The 20,824-nt window shown below is 44.8% G+C and overlaps 1 protein-coding gene across 1 annotated transcript in view; it reads right to left on the bottom strand.

Annotated features, from left to right (window-relative positions):
• ERGIC1 (endoplasmic reticulum-golgi intermediate compartment 1) overlaps nt 1-20,561 on the bottom strand; it is a 56,010-nt gene extending 35,449 nt beyond the window's left edge. The window contains exons 1-2 of the mRNA XM_042880563.1: nt 20,485-20,561; nt 99-160 (exon numbers count right to left, since the gene is read on the bottom strand). Coding sequence (XP_042736497.1) covers nt 99-160; nt 20,485-20,504 — 82 coding nt within the window. The 5' untranslated portion in view covers nt 20,505-20,561. The remainder of the gene's footprint in view (nt 1-98; nt 161-20,484) is intronic.
• Between the last annotated feature and the right edge of the window lie 263 nt (nt 20,562-20,824).

Here is a 20,824-nt window from a genome sequence, read left to right as displayed (position 1 = left end):
TATATTCCTTTGAAAATATCCTGTAAGACACAGAAGCCAAAATTTCTTTAATTTTAGCTCAGGGGGATGCAAGGACAGCAAAAAGAAGTGCTACTTACTAATAGCCCCTGTGTAGGTTGGCTGTGTAAGGTCTTTTGGCACCTTCCTGTAGATGTCAAACCTGAAAGAGGAAAAGTAACAGCCATAAACCAGGTGGAATATTTTAATACATTTCACGTCCCCACAGGGATGAATGATGCTGAAGTTTTTTCCATCCAGCTTTCCAACAACATTTTTTTGAGTTTGCAGAAGGATATGAGAAGGAAAAACAAAACAAAACAAAAAGTCCTTTTTCTTTTGTACAGTTATGTAACTGCTCTGCTTTTGGGCTCCAGTTTCCAAAGCACTTCCCTCCGCCTCCCTTGGTTTTGCTGCCATGGATCTTTGCAATCCGAGCTGCTGCAGGTGCCAGGGAAGAAGTCATGCTGGACAAGCTTACAGACCACCGTAAAAGGAAAAGGATACTCTACAGACTCCTGAATATAAAGGCCTGGCAAGAAAAAACAAACAGCAAGACACAACCAACATTTCAACTTGTGTTTTGTATTCCATGGTAGCCAAAACTCACCAAAACCAGAGCCAGAAATCATGATGTTAAGGCAAGAAACTGACCCTCGGATATTGGATACACAGGAAAAATTAACCCAAGAAGTTTGCAAAATCCATTTTAATATTAGACGGTTGTTTTGATTCAGTCATATCTTTTAATATCCATATGGCTCAGCTTTGCTATTTTAAACTCTCCATGGTTAAACTCTCACTGCCCTTATGATGTTGCTGTATTATTTCCTACCACGTTATATTGCTGCATGTCCAGACTTAATGCAGCTCTTGACATCAGTTTTTCCACCACTCAATAAAAATTAATTAATGCATTAAAAACAACACGCCCTAAAGAAGGAAGTGACTGGTTCTCCCCCTGAATAGACTTCTTTTTTATATAGCACTAGCAAGTGAGATGTGATGCTTTGTCCAGTCCTGGACAGGCATGAGAAACACCAGCTTCCAAATTCCTCCTCTCTATGGCACCATCATCCCTGCGTTGATTCAGTACTTCCTACTACACCAAATGTTACACTGAGAGCTCAAAAACGGCAGCAGCATTCTTTCCTTTACTCTGCACCTACATAAATCATCAGTACAATCTGGATGCACACTGTGTGCATTTGCAACACACTATATTAGGACACTATTGCTGTTTTATTCAGAATGTGAAACTGGAGGAAGAAAGGACAAGAGAAGGAAAGATGGTATCATGAACATCACCTACGCAGTTCACGTCCTGAACTCACTATGCAATCACTTCACTGTCCTGATGAACCACTGCTTCACCTATGAAATACGAAGAGTACATCTGTTCAGGGTCTCGTGAGGATGAACTCAGCATGTGCAGCATTTCCAAACACAGCTAACAGAGCCACAGCAGCAGGCAGAGTGGCATTTGCTAACCGCACACAGCTCTTGCTCATGTGATACAACTGACAGAGCGCCCTGCACGGGATGCCCACGGAGCTGTATGTTTTCATGACTCTATTCCCTGCCATCGCCTAAACAGATCAGTAATATTCCTGAAGCAAAGAGTCCATTTATGGTTCTCCAGCTGCCCTGAGAACATCTGGAAAGTGCTGTTTACATTCTTTCCACGTACACCAAAGCAACAGCAGCAGCAGATGATAAAGCAGCCCAGAGCAGCTGGTGACATCACGGTCTCACAGGCAGAGGAAGTAGCTGATCTTTCCTGCTCACAGCCCATAAAATGCTGAAAGCTGGCAGTACCTCACTATGGTCACAACAACAGATCAACGTGGCTAAAAGAGCTGAGAGAAAGCGCACGAAAACGCAGGAGCTTTTCAGTGTGAGTGAACAATTAGAGATAGGAAATACCTCCACACTGGAGTCAGTAAAAACAGCAGTCTGGGATACTATAAAAGGAAATTTTTTCTTACGGTCAGAAATATTTACTAGTTTTAAAAAGATGATCCATCACAGGATTAAGAAAATAATCCCATCTTTTAACTCGGTGGAAAGCTGATGTCACAGCATGCTTCTCTCCTCTCTGCCTGCCATTTTAACCATGTAAATAACACCCAAACCCAACAAATTAAGTTTTACACGGTGCAAGTAAGCTAGGAACAGGCAAAGGCAAAACAGAAAGCTGATGATCAATGGTTCCCAGCCAAGCTCATCAGCTGGCTTCAAGTGCTTAAACGGCAGTTCACTCTCTCGATGTGCTGTTCTGCTTCCCACGTCTTCAACATTACATTCTACCTCCTTCCTTGACCACGTCACACAGCTAAGAGATTTAGGCAAGTCTCTGGATCCATTTTGCCTATAGGATGTGGAGTTACATACATGGAAAAGTGAACAGGTTTTACTTGCCCTTAGGTCAGATGTTCCTGCAAGCACTTGCAGGAAAAATTCCAGCAAGCCTCAAAGTTCCTGAAGCATTGGTCACTTGGAAGAGTATTTACATGCTGGGAACAGAGAGGAACCTTGTGCCCTCTCTATTGCAAAAGCTGCCTTACAGATTTCTGATACCAGCACATTCAACACAATGGAAGGTATTACTAATACTGGAGGGAGACTGGATGTTCAGAAGTGTAGCAGCCCAGAACGCAGTGAGACACACTGTACTGTGCTGTAAATATCCCTTCAACACACTTGTACTTCCATACTAAACAATCATAAGAAACCAGGGCACAGATTTCCAGCACATTCATTGCCTCAAGTAACTGGCAGCTGGCAGTACTGTGGAGCAGTTAACCCAGCTTTCACAAAGGCAGACATGACTTTGCACTTACAAAGCATGTAGACACCAGTTTCCACAGGCCAGCCAGCAGGTTATTTAAACCTGGTTTTTGGCAACTTTCTTCCTTTGCTCACAAAGGCAAGACTTGTAAGGTGAAGGAACACCTCTGAGTCCATCAGCTGACACAGCCATATGTATGAAAGCAACAAGAGTTTTTGCTAGGAAAGCTCTTCCTCCAGGTCATCAGATCCTCACAAAGGGAGGGCTGGACCTTGCAGTACCAGAGCACAAGGCTAAAGATAGCACTGGGCTGTCATCAGTGTTACAAAGGAATTTCCTGACACATCCAGTGTATCTATTGTCTTTTGTTTCAATGGGCAGCATGGATGCAAACAAAGAAGTTATTTGGTAATGTCAGAGTTCCATGGAAGCAATGTTCATGACTAGTGTCAGGGAATGCTACAGCTTTTTCCTATCCAGTGCTGAGGACACAACCAGAAACTTTCTCATCTCCCTGACAGGAATGTCAATGAACTGGTCAAACATCTGTGAGCACAATCCTTGTGCAGAGTCCCACTGAGAGGCTCAAACAGAATCCACAGACCCTAAAATGGTGAAAGGAGATGGGAGATAGAGAGAGGGCTGTCTGATGGATGGGTGTGCAAGAGGCCTCTCACCTCGGTCTCATCTGACTGCAGTGACACAAATGGATAGCAGCGTGAAACTGTAGATGGGTGCAGTTCAATGGAGCCAAATGAAAGGATGGCGTATTTGAAGCACCAGCAAAAGTCCCATGGACTTCAGAGTACACTTAGACTAATATGAGATGCTACTATTTAAACATTTCTTCTTTGGATAGAAGCATGTGCTCCTGCTGTTGAGTTTCTATGGCTCTAGGAGACTCTGAACAGCACCCAGTTGTTTCACCAGGCACAACCAGATGCAGCAGCACTCATTTGACTGGAGCAGCCACAAACAATTATGTCCAAGGCCAGCTTGGAGGCCAGCAGAGGCAAAGGTAGGTCAGCCTAAGACAACAATACAGGTTGACATCACCAACCCTGGGGTGACTCCTGGCTTTCCTTTCAAATCTATCTGATTGACAGTGCAAGACGGGTGACAGAGAGGGCAGAAGATGCCTACCCAAACACTGCATTTTCTTCAAGCGTGGATACTTCAAATGCCTGTCCTGAGAGCGGGGATGAGCTCCTTCCCACAGCAGGAGCTACTCCAGGTAGAGCATCCTGCACGGCATGCTTCACATGCACCTCAACAGCTTCAAGTCTGGAGCTGAAATTTTTCAGGAAATTAGGTAAGAAACACATTATTCTGCTGCAGATTACCACCTCCCTGAACAGAATAATCCTTTCCATTTTCCTGGGAGTCTGAAAGGAGCTCCAGTGTAATACTACAGTAGCATCTCTGTAAGATGTTGTTATCTTTCTCAAGAGTAAGAAGCAAAAACCTTGAGGCAATACAAAAAAAATCAATACTTGTAAGCACTCAGTGAAGGCTGAATTTGAATGCTGTGTAGCAAAGGGAAACTTGGACACGAAAAGGAGCTAACATCAGAGAAGGACAAACAGAGTTCTTCAGTTCTCAGAATTTGTTGCAAGCCTCAGGCATGCACAGTCCTCACCAGAGCAGGAAGAGGAAGAAAACAGAGGAGCAACGTGTTGGCCACCTTAGGCATATGCTGTGAGTACAGCTTATAAATCTGCCTGTGCCACTATACTGAGGCACTGCAAAGAGACTGCAGGCTTCAGCTATCTCTGCAAAGCACTGAAATGGACCTCTGGAGCGAGGAGCAGGGGAATGTTTTCATGTACCCTTCTGCAAGGTCTGTTTGCCTAGATTTAACTCGGGGGGGCAAGGGAAAGTTTGTTATGCAGCTCTTGGGACTGCATTTTAGATTGCAGTTAACAAGTAGTCAAGCAAAAGTGCAATACATTCATGTTGCTCTTGGTCACGGAACAAAATTCAGACACTGCAAGTCGGCAGCAGCTTAATTTTCTTCCCTTACCACTCCTGAGGTGACTCAAAAATTCAGCTTTAACGTTCACAGAGAGGGGAAAAAATATTTTTGTGCTTTAGGCAGATAAGTGTTTTTCCCCAAGAAAAAAAAAAAAAGAACATTTAAACACCAGTCTTCCCTCCAAACCATACTGGCTTTGTCACAGGTAAATCTGCAGCATGTACTGAAGGTAGAAGGTATCTCCAGGACACAATCATTCATTACAGCAAATGCCATTTCTGATGTTAAAGACAATTTCTAATAAATGATAAAAGCACTGATATTCCACCTTCAGTAGGTCAACAGTGGCACAAATACATCAGGTTGTCTTAGCAGCAGGGGTCCATGGCTCTGATTTACACAGAAGAATGTGGGTGTCTAAACAATGCTCAATTCCTCCACCTCCTCTATTAACTGGCATTTAAAAGCAGCACCTGTTTTTCAGCAGACTCCACATTTGATGCCAAGGTCACTAATTTCTGGTGACATTACTCACTCCTAATAACTGGCCCAGTGCACAACAACCTTAATTCTACAAGACATCAGTAGCGCTGATAGCTTACTGAAGAAAAAGAATGTGGTGTCACTGAACCAATTTGCTTTGTTAACAACTAAGTGTCCCTGGAAGCAACCTGCAGTAATCACAAACCTAACGGCTGAAACGTAACTCTGTGATTTATTTAGACAAGCAACTAAACATTCTACACAGATTCAACTAAACAAAGGGGGGCCTGTTGAGTATAAATACAGAAAGGTAACTTTGAAAATACTGTAAAGACTCTTGTTACTATAGCAAGAAATCAGAAGAATTGCAGAGCCAGAGTTTGTATTCCAGCATGCTGCATGCTGGAGGCCTGCTGTTGGACAAGTGTCATGGTTGTGGCTGGGATAGAGTCAGTTTTCTTCGTAGGAGCTCATATGATGTTGTGCTTTGGATTTTTGATGAAAGTAGTGGTGATAACACACTGATGTTTTAGTTGTTGCTGAGCAGCGCTGCGCAGAGCCAAGGCCATTTCAGCTCCTTGTGCTGCCTTGCCAGTGAGGGGCTGGGGTACACAGGGAGCTGGGGGATACAGCTATGACAGCTGAGCCAGTCCGGTCAAAGGGACGTCCCACACCATGTGGTGCTGTAGCCAGTGATACAGACTGGGGAAAAGGAGGAGGAAGGGACGATCAGGGTGACAGTGTTCATCTTCCCAAGAAACCATTACATGTGCTGAGCCCTGCTCTCCTGGGAGGGGTTGGATATCTGCCTTGCTTTGCTCACGCACATGGCTATTGCTTTGCCTAGTAAACTGCCTCAAACCATGAGTTCCCAGTTTCGTATTTCCAACTCTCCTCCCCATCCCACCCGGGGAGAGTGAGCGAGCAGCTGGGTGGTGCTGAGCCGCCTGCTGTACTGGCTCAACATGAGCAGGGTGCATCGTGACCCATCAAATACTGACCCATCACATACGGCGTCTCCTAAAGAGACAAGAAAGGCTGTGGGGGAGAGCTCCATGGGGCTCCCAAGAGACAAAGGGAACAAAGAGATAAGAAAAGGCCGGCTGCTGAGGTCTCCCTGCCTGAACTGTCCCAAAGAGCTTTTACGGTCAGGGAGAGCCCTGTACCCAATTGCTTCCTTCTTGGCAAGAAACATCCCTGCTCAGAGAAGTAGAGGAGTGGCAGACGGAAAAAGCTTCTGCCCATGTGCTGGTAGTGCCCTCACCCAGCTGAACAGCAAGTAGCACAGCAGATCAGAGATACACTCAAGTACAATATTGCTGCTGTTTTTTCCTATTTGTCAAGTCCTTCTCGCAAACCAAAGAAAAGTGAATCAGATTATGGCTGCAGGCCTCAAGTAAAAACAGTCCAAGAGGGCTTGATGTCAGTATTTCTCCACACGGGCGCCAATTCCTGACTAGCACAAAGCCTGCCCATTCCTTACAAAGTTCATTTGCTGCATACTCACCAGTGAGTGAGGTTACAACACAGAACAGGCAACTCCCACCATTACACCCTGCACCCTGAGCTGTGTGTTCAAGAAATACACAACACTGGTATCTCATGCAGTTTAGGCACTAAGAAACTCATTCTTAAAAAAAAAAAAAAAAAAAAAAAAAAAGAAAGCAAAAGGTGCTTTTCATCTACAGAAGACAAAGCACTATATTTGTTGATTTCAGGGTTTTTTTTTCAGATGAGTAGGAAAACCACCACATGGTGCACTTCTAGGAACATCTGCTGAATCAAAACAACCACCACAGACCGCTTTTGATGGCAACTACATACACTGTGGAAGGGACTCGAGGAGCAGCAGAGCCATCAAACTGCCTTGGACAGACACACCTACTGCTGCACACATTCCTTGTTCGGTAATAGCCATCCCAAGGCAGCTCTGTCTGCTAACAGTTTAGAAAACATCTAGCATCCTCTTTTCTTTTTAAGTATCTACTATTGAGACATTCTAAATTAATTCACTTTTTAGGATGCATCCTTCTGAATGACACTATACTCTTTAATAACTTCATGCAGACATCAGTGAATTCAGCCACCTGACAACTTTTATTCAGATGCCATAGAAGAGACAAACCATCTTTAACTCTTGGAAGGATTCACTTTCCCTGGAGACAGGGATTCATCACTCTTAATGCCCTTTTATTCTTCTTCTTACCATTAACCTATCTGCCTCCTCAAAACCTTCTGCCTTCATTGTTGTGTTACAGACATATGATTCAGTGAGCAGAGACCGTTGGGTTCAGTTGCCTTTATTTGCCTGCTATTGAACCGATGCACAGATAACCAGCTCTTCCTATAAGTCTATGTAGCTGCATCTAAGTTTGTCATTTCAAGACAGAAAAGCTGTATTAACAGTTCATGAAACCAAGGCAGGTGTCAAGTGGGGAGAATGAGCATGCTTGACCCCACTTTAGGAACCGTGTTCAAGTGCACGCAAAATGAGCTGGAACAACCGCACCGAGTTTTCCACCAGTCCACAGCAAAGCATAATGCACAACTTTCCCTCCTTCTATTACTGCTGCTACCACATCTGGAAAATGCATCCCTGGAGACAGCAGAAGAGTTTATGGACCGTGATTCACTCAGTACCTGCTGCTATTAAGGATACCACTTATAGCTTAGAGTTCTGCAATTTGCTTTGCATGAAATATTTTATCATTTATAAGAAGGACATGGGAAACAGGAAGAAACTCACTCGCTGTACAGTTGGACCAAGTCCATCTGACATTCAAAGACAACTGCGTGTAAACAGACTGCATTTTATCTCTCCAGGAAAATGTTGTAGGAGGTTGGTGTTACAGAGAGGAGAACAGCATTTTGTGGCTATGTTTGTCTCAGGACCTTCCTTTTGCCCCCAGCCATCAGTGCAGGTTGGAGGCAGAAGATAGTAATACCAAGTCTACACTGGATACCTTTTCCTGGATTCAGGGAATCAAAATGAATATATCAGCACACTGTTGTCAGAGCAAGCTCACTTAGGCTGGAAACTGACGGCAGAAGGGAAATACCTTTCTTGTAGCCCCAGCAGTAATTCTAGAGAAACCTTCCCACCAAAGACATGCAGCTTTGTGTCAGGGAATATTTACACCTTAGTGATATTCCGCTTGGGCAAAGAGATGTCCATCACCTAACAAGAATCAGAAGAGCAAAACATGTAAGCACAAACCTGCCTCACCAGCAGCTTGAGGTATTGTGGAATCTGTGCTCACCAACACTTCTGAAGTTTCAGGAAGCAACCTCGCAAAAATGCTGGGTTACTGAAAGCACCCACTGAAACATCCAGTAAGCAGCAGCCTCATCCACCTCCTCATGTTCCACAACACAAAGTACACCAGATTCTCAGGCTGTAGGCACGAGACAGAGAAGGAAAGAAATTGCTTCCCCAGAGCATGACATCTCAGTGCTCCTTTAACTGAGTCAGACAGACAGACAAACTCGAGTGCTACCAGAAGAACAAAAGAATTTTAACCAAAGAAATCAAATCATCCAGCTAAGAGCTGGAAAAAAAAATAAATTCATCAAAACAACAAAGCTGTTTAACAGGCAGCAACCATTCCTCTGTTTCCTTGGGTCACTGCTCTCTAATAATGGCTCGGGGACAATTCATTCCTGCTTGTCAATAATACTGCCTTAACAGCCTTCGAGTAGGGAGCAGTAAGAACAGGCCTGATAGCAACAGCCAACTCCAGGAGCTACCATGCATTCAGCTGTAGATTGTGAGCTTTTAACCTTTTTAGGAGCCGCTCACCTCCCAAGGAAACGAGCAGGCTCATACACAAACACTCTGCTGCCTCTAACACAGGGTGGATCCCTCCAGCTTTGTTCCTTTTCTCTGAAGCATGTCATACACTCAAAGTAAGATCTCTAAAAGCAAAGCTGTTCCTTATGCATCATGAAAAAATAAACCCACCAATTTAGTTTTCAGTCTGACTGTTCAAGCCAAATTAAACACCAAAGTAGAACAAACAGCACGGTCAGGTTTGCACACATAGTTTGCTCTTCTGATTAACAAAAAGCCATCTACTTAAAAATGAAATCTCAGTCACCCATCTGAAGTTGCTGAGGGGACCGTTGCCATTAGCAGCTGCTGAATCCATACCTAGAGCCACTGTGACCATACCCAGAGATAAAAAGATTATTCTCTTTACTTGTTAAATTGATTTTATTCAACAGTGTAACAGCAGGCTGACTCCTGAAGTACAAGAGATGGCCTGAAAGACCAATTACCCCACTGCACATACCTACCGACAGCATGCCTGAAATTATCAAAATAGTAAAGAAGGTAACCCCAGAAGAGCTGGCACTCGGACGATGATGATCAAGGAACAAGGAGGACAGGTCTCTCCTCTGCCTACTGACCCAGATAGGGCACAGACGTCACCAGGTTCCCGTGGGTGAGGCAGGAGCGCAGCCGGCTGGGCAGGCAGCACAGAAGGACACAGCGCTTGTGTGGGTGGGATCATGCACCCCAGGTGTCTGAAGCTGCTACAAAATAAAGCCAGACCTGCCCTGACTGGCAGCTCAGAGCAATTTCCCAGGTTAGGAAAGCACGAGAGGAGGAAAGATGCAGTTTCTGAGTGAGAGGAAGGAATGGAGAGCCCTGATTGACATGGAGTAGGAACCTATCTGAAGTGCTGCGCTTCCTCCGAGCCGTGTCAGAATGCCAGAGGGTCTCCTCCTGGGGAGCACGGGGAAGAGCATGAAAACCAAACAAGATCTAGGGAGTAGAAGTTCTGTCAGAACTAATATGCTTGGCTGATTCTATTTAAGTTTTAATTGGAAAAGCTTTGAGAACAGCACGCCATTTTAAGGACCTCTAACTCTAAAAGCAGTGACTTCCACCTGTCGATGCTTTTTCAACTTCTTACAGTCTTGGTTGTAGCTGTTCTAGACATAAACCCAACATTTTGTTCCACAGACCTGTCAAAGATCTACACACCTGTAAATCCACTCTACTACAGTCAACAGGAAGCTGACAGATGCCTTATCCTAATGCCTTCCCCTACACATACAGAGGAAGCATTATTTTTTCAATTTTCAGGTAAAACATTATTTAAGATTTCTTTCAGAATTCCTGTTTTCAAATGTTGCTGCTTTTCTGTCTGTCCAAAGGCAAGTACCTCTCTGACACCTCCACAGGAACATTCAGCTCTTGCCCAATCTAGCAGAGCTAAAAAGAAGCAACTCTGCTTCCAACAGCACAGAGAAATCTATCACCCTCGTTTATAGGCGGCGAAGAACAATTGCAGGAAGTCAGTGGCAGGAGAAGAGAATCGGAACTGCCAACTCTGAACTCTTCTTTTTGCGATTGTTAATTCTTTGCTTAAATGCAATTTCTGCGTTTCCTGTCTGACAGCAGATGAGAACATAATGTGCAGAGAGCAGCTCAAGACAGCCTCTGGGACGGAGCCATGCTGCAACCCCAGGGAATGGACGCAGCAGTGGGAGCCAACAGAACTAAATTCTATTCTGCTCCCAGCACTGACTCACTGTGTAATTGCTGCTCCACTCAATTACATCTTTCTACTTCAGCTTCTTCATTTTGCAGAGTGGCACCTGGTGACATCTGTCATTTTTTTCACCAAACACAGTGAAATCACACAGATGAAAAAATTTACAAAGATATGAAGTATTACTGATCAAAGCCACGGTGTCTTTGAAGGTCTGCAGAAGGAAAGCTCTGGGAAGATGTTTATGAAAACAAAGAAGATGTGCAGTGCAAGAGCCAAGTGTCCCTGCTCAGTCACAGGGCTGTACCTGGAGCACATGTCTGCGGACAGTCTTGAATAGGAACACTTTCCTGAATTGGGACCCAAACTGTGAAGCATGTGTAGAGTAAAATACGTGATCTTGTTAATGGAAGTTTACACAGGGGAAGTAAGCACATAGTATATAACTATTGAAGTCTGACCCCAAATGCAAGTTCAAGGTGCAAATTCAGATTCAGAGCCCAACTAATAAACTGATACTTGTAAATGCCAAGCAGTTATTAACACATTTAATAAGATTAACACCTGCGTAACAGTAGATAATACACAAACAACATTAAGTAATCACCTAGTCCTCATTTACACACAATGGGGCACTAACACAAATACTGCAGAAGTTGAGCTTTGATGCACAAACACAGAAGGCTTCAAAATCACACTGGAAACTGTTTAATCCTGAATTACTTGGAACCAGTTCCGGTACACAAAGGGCTGGAGACAAGGAGGAACTAAAGCAGTTTTAAACCAGCATATCTGTACTGCAAGCAAGAAAAGACTGGAACTCTTAAACCCTGCATGACTTACATTTCATCCTCACATTACACCGTTTTTCAAAGCATCATCCTCCAGTATCTCTTTTTTTTTTTTTTTTTGACCTGTTGACTCTCCACACTTGAAGGCCAAGGAGTGAAATGAGGGAATGATTTTCCTTGCCAGCCAGCTCCTCCCTCTTAATTCGAGTTCCAAGAACATAATGAAACTAACAGAGGAAGTTTCTGAAACTAGGAGGAGCACTAAGAATGAGAAAACAAGGTTAGCCAAGAGGACTGTCATTCATTATATAATTCAGCATTTAAGTAACTGGACATTTGGAGAAAGGGGCCAAAAGAAACACACTCAGCAGCAGCTTCTGTGGCATTATGTCATCTGGGCTTCTGGTTATTTAGCAGGTACAGGAAAGATTTTATAGAGAGAAATAACAAAACCGTTTACTTCTAGGACAGAAGACCTACGAATCCCCACAACACTTGGAGAAAGAGAGCACAGAATGAATAGGCCCTGCTTCCATTCATGATTTCTTTTCAAGGAGCTATTCCTGCTGGTTTCTCCCTTCAGCCAGGCTCCTTTACTCCACTGTCCTGTTCTGCATAACACCTTGTCAACTGAGTTCTAAATTTTGCACTCTTATTCTTTTGGTGCATAAGGACCTTGTTTTCTATTACCCAGGAATACACAGCAATTGCTATTACTGAAATACCCCAAAAGTAAAAATTATTTTAGATGCCACTGATGAATGGAAGAGATGAAGCAGTATGCAGCATAACATGGGTTGTTTTTTTATTTATTTATTTATTTTTTTTTCCTGAATAAAATGTTAGACTCAAGCATATTTCAAAGGTAGTTAGGAGGAGGAATGTATTTATAACCTCAGAAACTCAATGGTGGAACCTTGCCAGCAAGCTTCTTATTTCCTTTTAGGCAGTGAGGCAGGTGTCAAAACGAAGGATGAAAGAGAAATGTATTTTTAATAAAGTGAGCAAACTATACTTTGCTTCATCAAAACAGGAGAAAAATGTCATGAAGAAAAAATGTTCAAGTAAGGGGACTGGTATTTAAAGGCACCCAGCCCTCTGTTGGGCTGAAAGCAATTGGACGTCTGTGCGGTAGTACCATATTCTGGAGACCAGAAAGAGAGGAGGGAAGAGAGATGAGGAACAGGATCAAACACATGGTTCTCCACGAGCTAATTAAGTTGTCCAGATACGTAAATACCCTAAATAAACTGCAGCCATCCTGTCGCAGAGCCCCCATCCCCCTTAAGCTCAGAAGCTCAAGCTCCTCACAACTCCCCAGCACATCCAGCATCGCCCTGTCCCTCCCCCATTCCCTCTGTGAGCCTCCTGGTCCTGAACTTCGCTCCCTTTCCCACGGAAAGACCCCTCAGAGCAGAGCTTCTCTTCCCTGCCACTCTCCCCCAGCTCCATCTCACTGACCCACAGCTCCTGCTGCTCCCAGTGCTGCTGGCCTCAGTGCCTGAGCACATCCCCTCTTCTCCTCAGCTCTCCCCACAGACAGAGTCCTGATCTCCACAAAACTCAAACTATAATTTCCAAGAAATTACCTATGTGGAATTCAGAGCAAAATCGAACACACCCAAGGGGGAAAAATATAAAAGATACTTTGCTCATAGTTTCTGGAAACCACAAAACATTAAGACTTCGCCTGTTACTGCTGAACATCTTCAAACAAGACATGAGATTAAATGAGACTAATGTAGCATCACAACGTTGTGCCTTTCCTTTTTGAATGCTGCCTCCTGAAAGCTGCACGCGCCAGCTGTGCCAGGACAGCAAATGTGAGACTGGCACTGCACTGCTCTACATAACCCAGAACTGCCTGAAGACAAAAATCCTCTGCTGAAGAAAAGAGGAGGGGGAGAACAATAAAGAGAAGAAAACAGCTCCATCTTCATAAGGCTTCCCCTGAAAAACACGAAGCCCAGTCTACGCTCCACTGCGTGGCAAATTTTTCTGTATCAGCAAGAGAATTCATGAAAGGGACTGGTTCAGAGTCTCCTATTTATGTTCCAATCTGAGAGAATTTCTGTATACACTTCTAGAATTTAGTGCTATTTTTAAGATGCTTATGAGGAAGTAGATCTCGAAAGTAACATCTGGCTTCCAGATGAAGTTCCTGCTTTTGACTCAGCTGTCAAGAAATAACCATAGTGATCCCACCCTGCCAGAAAAATGTGTCTGACAGACCCATCATACACCCATAATGTGCAGCTGGTACCCAGCTGACCAGCACTTGCTGGTCAAGATGCCACACTCCAGCAACCAGATTCAGAGATCAGTTCAGTTCAGTCGTATTTGATTTATTGATATAGAATCAGCGAGGGCCTGAGATTTCACATGTATCTGAAAATATGGTCCTATTTACATTATTGGCAGCACTGGTCCTGTAGTGGGCTCTCCAGCCTTCTATTCATAGTACACAGTGCTCTATGGACGTGGACAGCAATTAAGAAAACAAGTGGTCTGCCTTAAGATATCATTATTAAATAAATACTAAGCAATCCTGAGAGCCTGGAATTCTGCTAGTAGCTCTGCATGCCTGGCTGCATTAACACAGCACTTTGATGTCTCCTGTACTAAAAGGCAATCTGTGTTTCTGGCTTATCTGGACTAAACCAGAAACATTATTGCATTTGCAAACATTCTTTTTTTTTTAAAAAAAAAAAAAAGGTCAAAACAAAACCCATCCAAACACACTCAATTCAAACACAGTCCATCTAGCTGCAGTCTTCACTGGTGTACATTTGCCATTATCACTACTGAAACATTCCAACATTTCAGACTAAGGAAGGCCTGTAGATCACGACTAGATTGTTATTAATAGCTTTTTGGCACAACAATTTTCCATTCTGAGGGCAGCTGCCTTGGTACAGGAATACCTAGACATTTCAGAGCTTGTGCTTGGATACAAGACAAAAAAAACAGATGATTCCACTACTTCTTCCCTCACTGCAAGACTGTTCTTTTCTTACCACCTCTGACATTTGAATTACACACCTAAAAAAAATACTCCTGCATACTTCAAAATACAAGCTCAACAACTTCCACAGCTTCTCCCTCCGCGCTGTTGCTTCAGCTCTGTTTACTGTGATTCAGTCATTTTCACAGCAACGAACTATGATGCCATGAAGAAAGCATCTGTGTCATCAACGAGGGAACAACGCAGGACAGTTAAAGTGCAGAAGGAACAATACAGAACTTTCCTACAAAGCCAGAATTTAATACTCCTGTACTTACTCAAGAACAATTTTCCACTCCAGCTATTTTAAGATAAATAACGTATTAAGGAGACTTCAGGAGAAACATTTACACGCATGCACTCTATGTATAATTGGTTATTTGTGGCACAGACATCAACACGCTCCGTCTGTACAACTGCTGTGTGCCCATCTGACTGCTATGACTGCAGAATAATCCTTCAGGTGCCCTCAAAGGGCTATTGTTGAAACGCAGTTAGTCATGGCACAGCCTGGCACCAGCCCGGCTCTGGTGGTTACGTAAGGCAGCAGCCCACGAAGCCTTGTTTCACAACACACTGAGGTGGAACACGTTTGCCAGGAGCAGGTCGCAGAGCCACCAGTTGCTCAGGAGCAGGCAGCTGTCAAGCAGCTAAACAAAAAAGTGCAGTCCCTGCAAAGTGTAAAGAGGCATCTATCTAATCAACGCAGAGCAGCGTTTCGGCCACTGGCTATAAATGGCTGTGGTTTGTGGCTGTGGAAGCGAGCGTGAGCACACAACTCAGTACAGGGCACACGCAAGCCTTCTCGATACTGCTGCACGCACACCTCTCAGCACAACTCATCCAACCAGGAGAAACCATTCCGGCTGCCTGTGGCTGCTTATTCTTCTTTTGTGCCCTCCCCACGATCTTTCAGCCAAGAACAGGCGATACTTGCTGCAATCACCAGCGTGCAGTTCTACGGGAGAGACAGCTCATTTGTAAAGTAAGTTCAGCAAGTAACTTTGCCACATGAACCACTATGCAGTAACACAGCTTGTTAAACAATGTGCTGAGAGGGAGCGCAGGTGGATGGAGCACAGAGCACTATGATCCCATGAGAAACACTGAGCTGCTTGACACTTCACAAAGAGATTGCCAATTAAACTCCTGAACAAATGTGTACATTTCCACTAGCATTTGACAGCTGTTAGACAGTGCCAGAATGTCACTCAGCATTTTTCATGGAATCACAGCACGGTTGGATTGAAGGAACCTTAAAGAACACCCAGTCCCAACCCCTGCTGTAGGCTGGTTGCCCCCCATCAGATCAGGCTGCCCAGGGCCCTGTCTTACCCGGCCTTGAGCACCCACAGCTCTGGGCAGCAGTGCCAGTGCCTCGCCGCCCTCTGAGAAAAGAGCTTCTTCCTAACATCTCACCTATTCTTGCTTTACAACTGGCAAACACACATAAGCTGAACAACTCCCTAAAAGTTGAAGTGAGATTTGAGGTGTTACAAGAAAGCTTTTAAGTCGTGACCCTCACAAATCTGTCAGAAGAAAAATGGTAGGATTAGGAGAGAGAGCTTCGCTCCTTTCCTTAAGCCCGAAGACTGAAAGCAAGCTATTTTTCTTAAGCTTAGAAGTGCATGAGAAACTGTTGTCAAAGGGGCAGCTTAGGGCTGAAAAAGATTTTTTCCTAAAACTGCAGATTGCCTACTATCTGCCAGCCTGATCTCACTAATCTGCCTGGGAATCAAAGGAGGACACACAGAGCTCCCTGATGCTGCTGAAGCAGTTTCTATCACCAGTTTCACAACCATGCCAGGCCAGTTGTCTCGGGCATCAGTTTGCCTATTAGCCATCACAACTCGTAGGTTGAAATTAAAAACATTCATAATCACACTGCCTCTCCTGAAGGCACTAATGCTGAAAGTGTGTCAGTTTCAGCTGACTGGATGATTGGACTTTAAAAGAAATAAAAAGAAACACAAATGGGAACCAAAGCAAAGACCTGCCCATGGCCCAGAACAACCAGAACTCTATTCAGCAGTCAATCAGAATAACCATGTAGAACGTATCATTTATTACAGATTTACCAAGGAGCAGCTGACTGTGGGCCCCATTGTGCTGTTCAGAGGGAATAAATCTGCCACTAAGAACTTCCACTCTAAATCAGCACTTAAATCAAAATCCCTTCTAAGCCTGGTTCCTTCCTTCTGACCTCTAAAATCCAGGTACAGCATACTGGTGAAAAATAATACTTCATTTAGGCTACCAAGGCATAAGGGGAAAAATACAACAGAAGTCATAATCAAAACATTGTGATCAGTAGTGAGAAATAAACTCTGAAGTGTTTAGTCGAATATAAAAATAAGGATTTGCAGATGTTTGCTTTCTGTGCTGAAAAAGTGGTCAGGGCACAACTGAGAATCGCCCCAGTTAGAACAAAAACTTGATTTCAGAATCGTCTATTTTAGTTTGTCTCAGTCCAGTTACAGCTACCAGATTAGTTGGGAGGCTTCAGAAACTGCAATGAAGCCACCAGTAACTCTATCACACAAATGGGCAGATGCCAAGAAAAGCCATCATATTCAAAAGCAACTGAACTTGCAGCAAGTTTCTCCCCACCACGTCCATTTCCAGCACACAAAGCCACTCATCACTCCTGTACCTCTCAGCATTACAGCAAGCTGAACTCCAGAACTGTTGCTCTCCACTGAAGCTAAGCCTTCGTGCTGAGCGGATCACGTAACATGTGAGAAACCTTCTGGCGTGCAATCACCATCCAAGATTACCCAAGCTATACAGTTTAATCTAATTATGATTTTAACAACTACAGAAGCTGCAAATAAACAAGTGACACTTAAATGCTCAAGGGCAAAGCACCCTCCGCATTCCACCTGTGCACCTCAAAATCCCCATACAGGTATGGAGCTTTGCTGAGATGAGCGCTAACAAACCAGGGAAGGGCAAAAAGCAACAACGTGTTGATGAAAAAGGCAGGAAGCAACAACATGATTTACAAATCATGTTGAAAAATAAAAAAAAAAATGATTTACAAAGAGGAAACCAGGCCTTCTGTACATACAAACTGATTCAGAAGCTCTGCAGGAGGGCTGATGTCGTGCCTTGCACTGAACAGCTCTGTACCAAAGCCTCCAATCTACAAACTTGATTCCTCATTAACATCAAAGGACTGCAGAGATTAGAGCATGTGAAATGCTTTGAAAAATGAAAAGCATTGGGCATGTACTAAGAATGATTAACACCCAACACTCAGAACAAAACAATTATTTATTCACTTGAAATTCTTTTACTGTAAAAATATTTTATTTATTATTTAAATGCATTTCATATTGGCAAAAAGAATAACTGATAAGCTGAGAAAACAAAAACCTTGCAGAAAAAGAAACATACAGCATAAGCAATAAAACAAGCTGTTTCCACATCTGATACCAACCAGTATGTCTCAGACTCTGCCCCAGGGAGACTCCTTCCAAGAAATGGATTCAAGCACTTTGTGTTCTCCAACTGGGGCAAACTTGAACCCTTAAGTCTATGAGACAGAAAAGATTAAGCCAAATGGCCAGAAATGCTTTCTTCAACTTCAATTGGTGAAGAATAGGGACTTCATTGGTTAAAGCTGCAGCCTTCAGAAAAAAAAAAAAAACAATATCTTTCCACTTGGAAACTCTAAATTTTGGACTCTAGAAGATACATAGGTGTAATTGTGTCATTTTTTGGGTTTTCTTTTAATCCAACCTTCTAATCATACATAAGGACAACACACACTTTGAAGCGCGTGGTAAAGACAGAGTGCCAAACTGCACCTCGCAAAGGGGACATCCAGTTGAAATGTCTGACCAAAAATCCTTGCATTTAAATGACAAAAACCTTCAGAAACATACCACAGGTGGAAACTTCCCTTCTCTAAGCCTATTGTGCTGTGTTATATCATTGTCAGGAAGTAGCTGCAAATTTTTAATGCACGCATCATTCTTAACCTACTGGAGTAAAACTTTCCAACCTCAACAGATTTTGTTCCACTGACAGCACAGTGATCAAAAAAGCTCAAAGACTGCCTCTGACCTTTGCAAAAATGTTGTTCCTGGGCTCTGTTCAAGCTGCTGAAAGAGGAAAGCAGTTAGTTGCATGTGACACTAGTTTCTCTGTACCATAACGCTCTTGCCTTATACCAAGCGCAGCCTTTAAAGTCTCATCTCTGAAGAAAAGATGAACTTCAATAAGCTTACACTGTATGAGTAGGTGCTTTGACACGTCTATTTCTAATCCTCCAACTCAATGACAAAGAACTTATTTCCACCTGTGAATCTTCAAAGTGCAGATGTGAACTGATGCCTCCACATTTCTGTAACTCATTAATCCAAACTAACCGAGCTTTTATTCAACACCTTTACACCATTCTGAAGCACCACACAGGTGCTTTCTCTTAGGATGATTACTCCTTGTGAAGCTGCTTTCCATATGTGCATTTTGAGACCCAACAGAACGTACATTTTTAAGACATCAGAAATAACATTTTATCTGCTATTACAAAGCAACAGCCATAACTCAGGATCCCTCATTGTTTGTGTATTCTACAAGCCTGAAAACAGATGGCAACAGGGCTTGCAGCTGGCAGAATGTCTCCAAAGCTGAGAAGAGTTTTTCTACCAAACTTTATACAAAGGAAGAAACAAGGCTCTGGGATCCGGATCCCACATGTTTCAGCAGATGCTGTTTCCAGCTTCAGCAAGTTTTCATTCAGAAGCAACTGCTCCATGTTCAACAGTGCCTCAGGGATCACATACAAGATCCTGCCATCCTGTATAAATGAGAGGCCTGGTTTAGAGTTACAGCAGAAACACAGTGCACAGCCTTTGTATGGGAGAATGACACAACTGTGCTCTTTTCTCCACATCAACAGTTGTATGGCTCATGGTGGTACTACATGCAAAACATGAGGTGATCATAAGAGCATTTGAGTTGGAAGGGACCCTTAAGGGCCATTTGGTCCAACTCCCTGCAACGAACAGGGATACCCACAGCTCCATCAGTGCTCAGAGCCCCTCCAGCCTGACCTCAGGTGTCTGCAGGAACAGAACATCCACCCACTCTCTAGGCAACCTGTGCAGTGCCTCACCACCCTTGTCATAAAGAACCTTTTTCTTGCATCCAATTTAAATCTTTTTGTTTGAAACCATGTCCCCTTGTCCCATCACAACAGACCCTGCCGAACCATCTGTCCTCCTCTTTCTTACAGCCCCCTTTGGACACTGAAAGGCTGCTCTCTGGTCTCCCTGGAGCCTTCTCTTCTCCAGGCTGAACAGCACCAGCTCTCAGCCTGTCCTCCCAGAGGAGGTGTTCCATCCTTCAGATCGTTTTATTGGCCCTCTTTCGGACACATTCAAACAGGTCTGTGTCTGTCGGTGCTGTTCACATGTGAGTGTAGTGCCCCAAGAGAGGCCTCACAGACCTCAGTTCCCAGATTGGCGCAGGTGGACGGTAACCCTAACGCTGGGGTAGAACCTACGTGAAAAGACTCCGATAGATAGGTGCATTCTGCAGGTGGGAGGCGTCGCTTACACAGCTTTGCTTCGGGAACGGCTCAAACCCACGGTTATCGCTGCAGCCCCACGGCAGCCCAGGGTCCCTCGGCTTCGTTTTGGCAGCGCACACCTCGTGCTCGGATCCCAGCTTCCCGCAGGCCTCGCCCCGCCCGCCAGGCCCGATCCCCGCCGCCGCCCGGGGCCGTTCGAAACTCCTCACGCCTCCTTTGCACAACGCCATTATATAACGATAATCGCACGGGTTCCCACGCCCAGACCCAATTCTGGCTGCCGCTCCTCCCCATCCCGCGCGGCCCCGCGGCCCGGCTCGCCTCACATCACCGCTGCCGGGCAGGAGGCACGAAGGCCGCGAGGCCGGGTTTGCGGGCAGCCCCGCCCGGCCGCACTCACCTCCTGAAGTCAAAGGGCATGGTGCTGGCGGGCGCCGGGCAGGCTGCGGGCCCCGCCGCCCCCGGGCCCGGCTCTCGCCTCGCTGCCGCCGGCCGCAGGGCCAGGAAGTGACGGCCTCGCCGCCGCGCAGCGCTCAGCCCATTGGGCGGCTGGGGCCGGCCGCCGCTTCCGCCGCCGGGTTACGGGTAGCGGCGGGAGCCGAGGAGGTCTGGCGCTGCCGCGGCTTCGGTGCTGGGCTCGGGGTTCGAGGCGGCCGCCCAGCAGCAGCGGAAAGGCGGCCGGCAGCGCTGCCTGCGGGCTGGATGAGCCCCTTGGTGCCAGCCTGGCTCTTCGGCTTTCT

Source organism: Lagopus leucura, unplaced genomic scaffold (assembly GCF_019238085.1).
Source record: "Lagopus leucura isolate 7727_CA_CO unplaced genomic scaffold, USGS_WTPT01 Super-Scaffold_100027, whole genome shotgun sequence".
In the NCBI taxonomy this organism is placed as follows: domain Eukaryota; kingdom Metazoa; phylum Chordata; class Aves; order Galliformes; family Phasianidae; genus Lagopus; species Lagopus leucura.
Note: the sequence above shows the minus strand (reverse complement) of the source record. Positions and strands in the feature narration are given on the sequence as shown.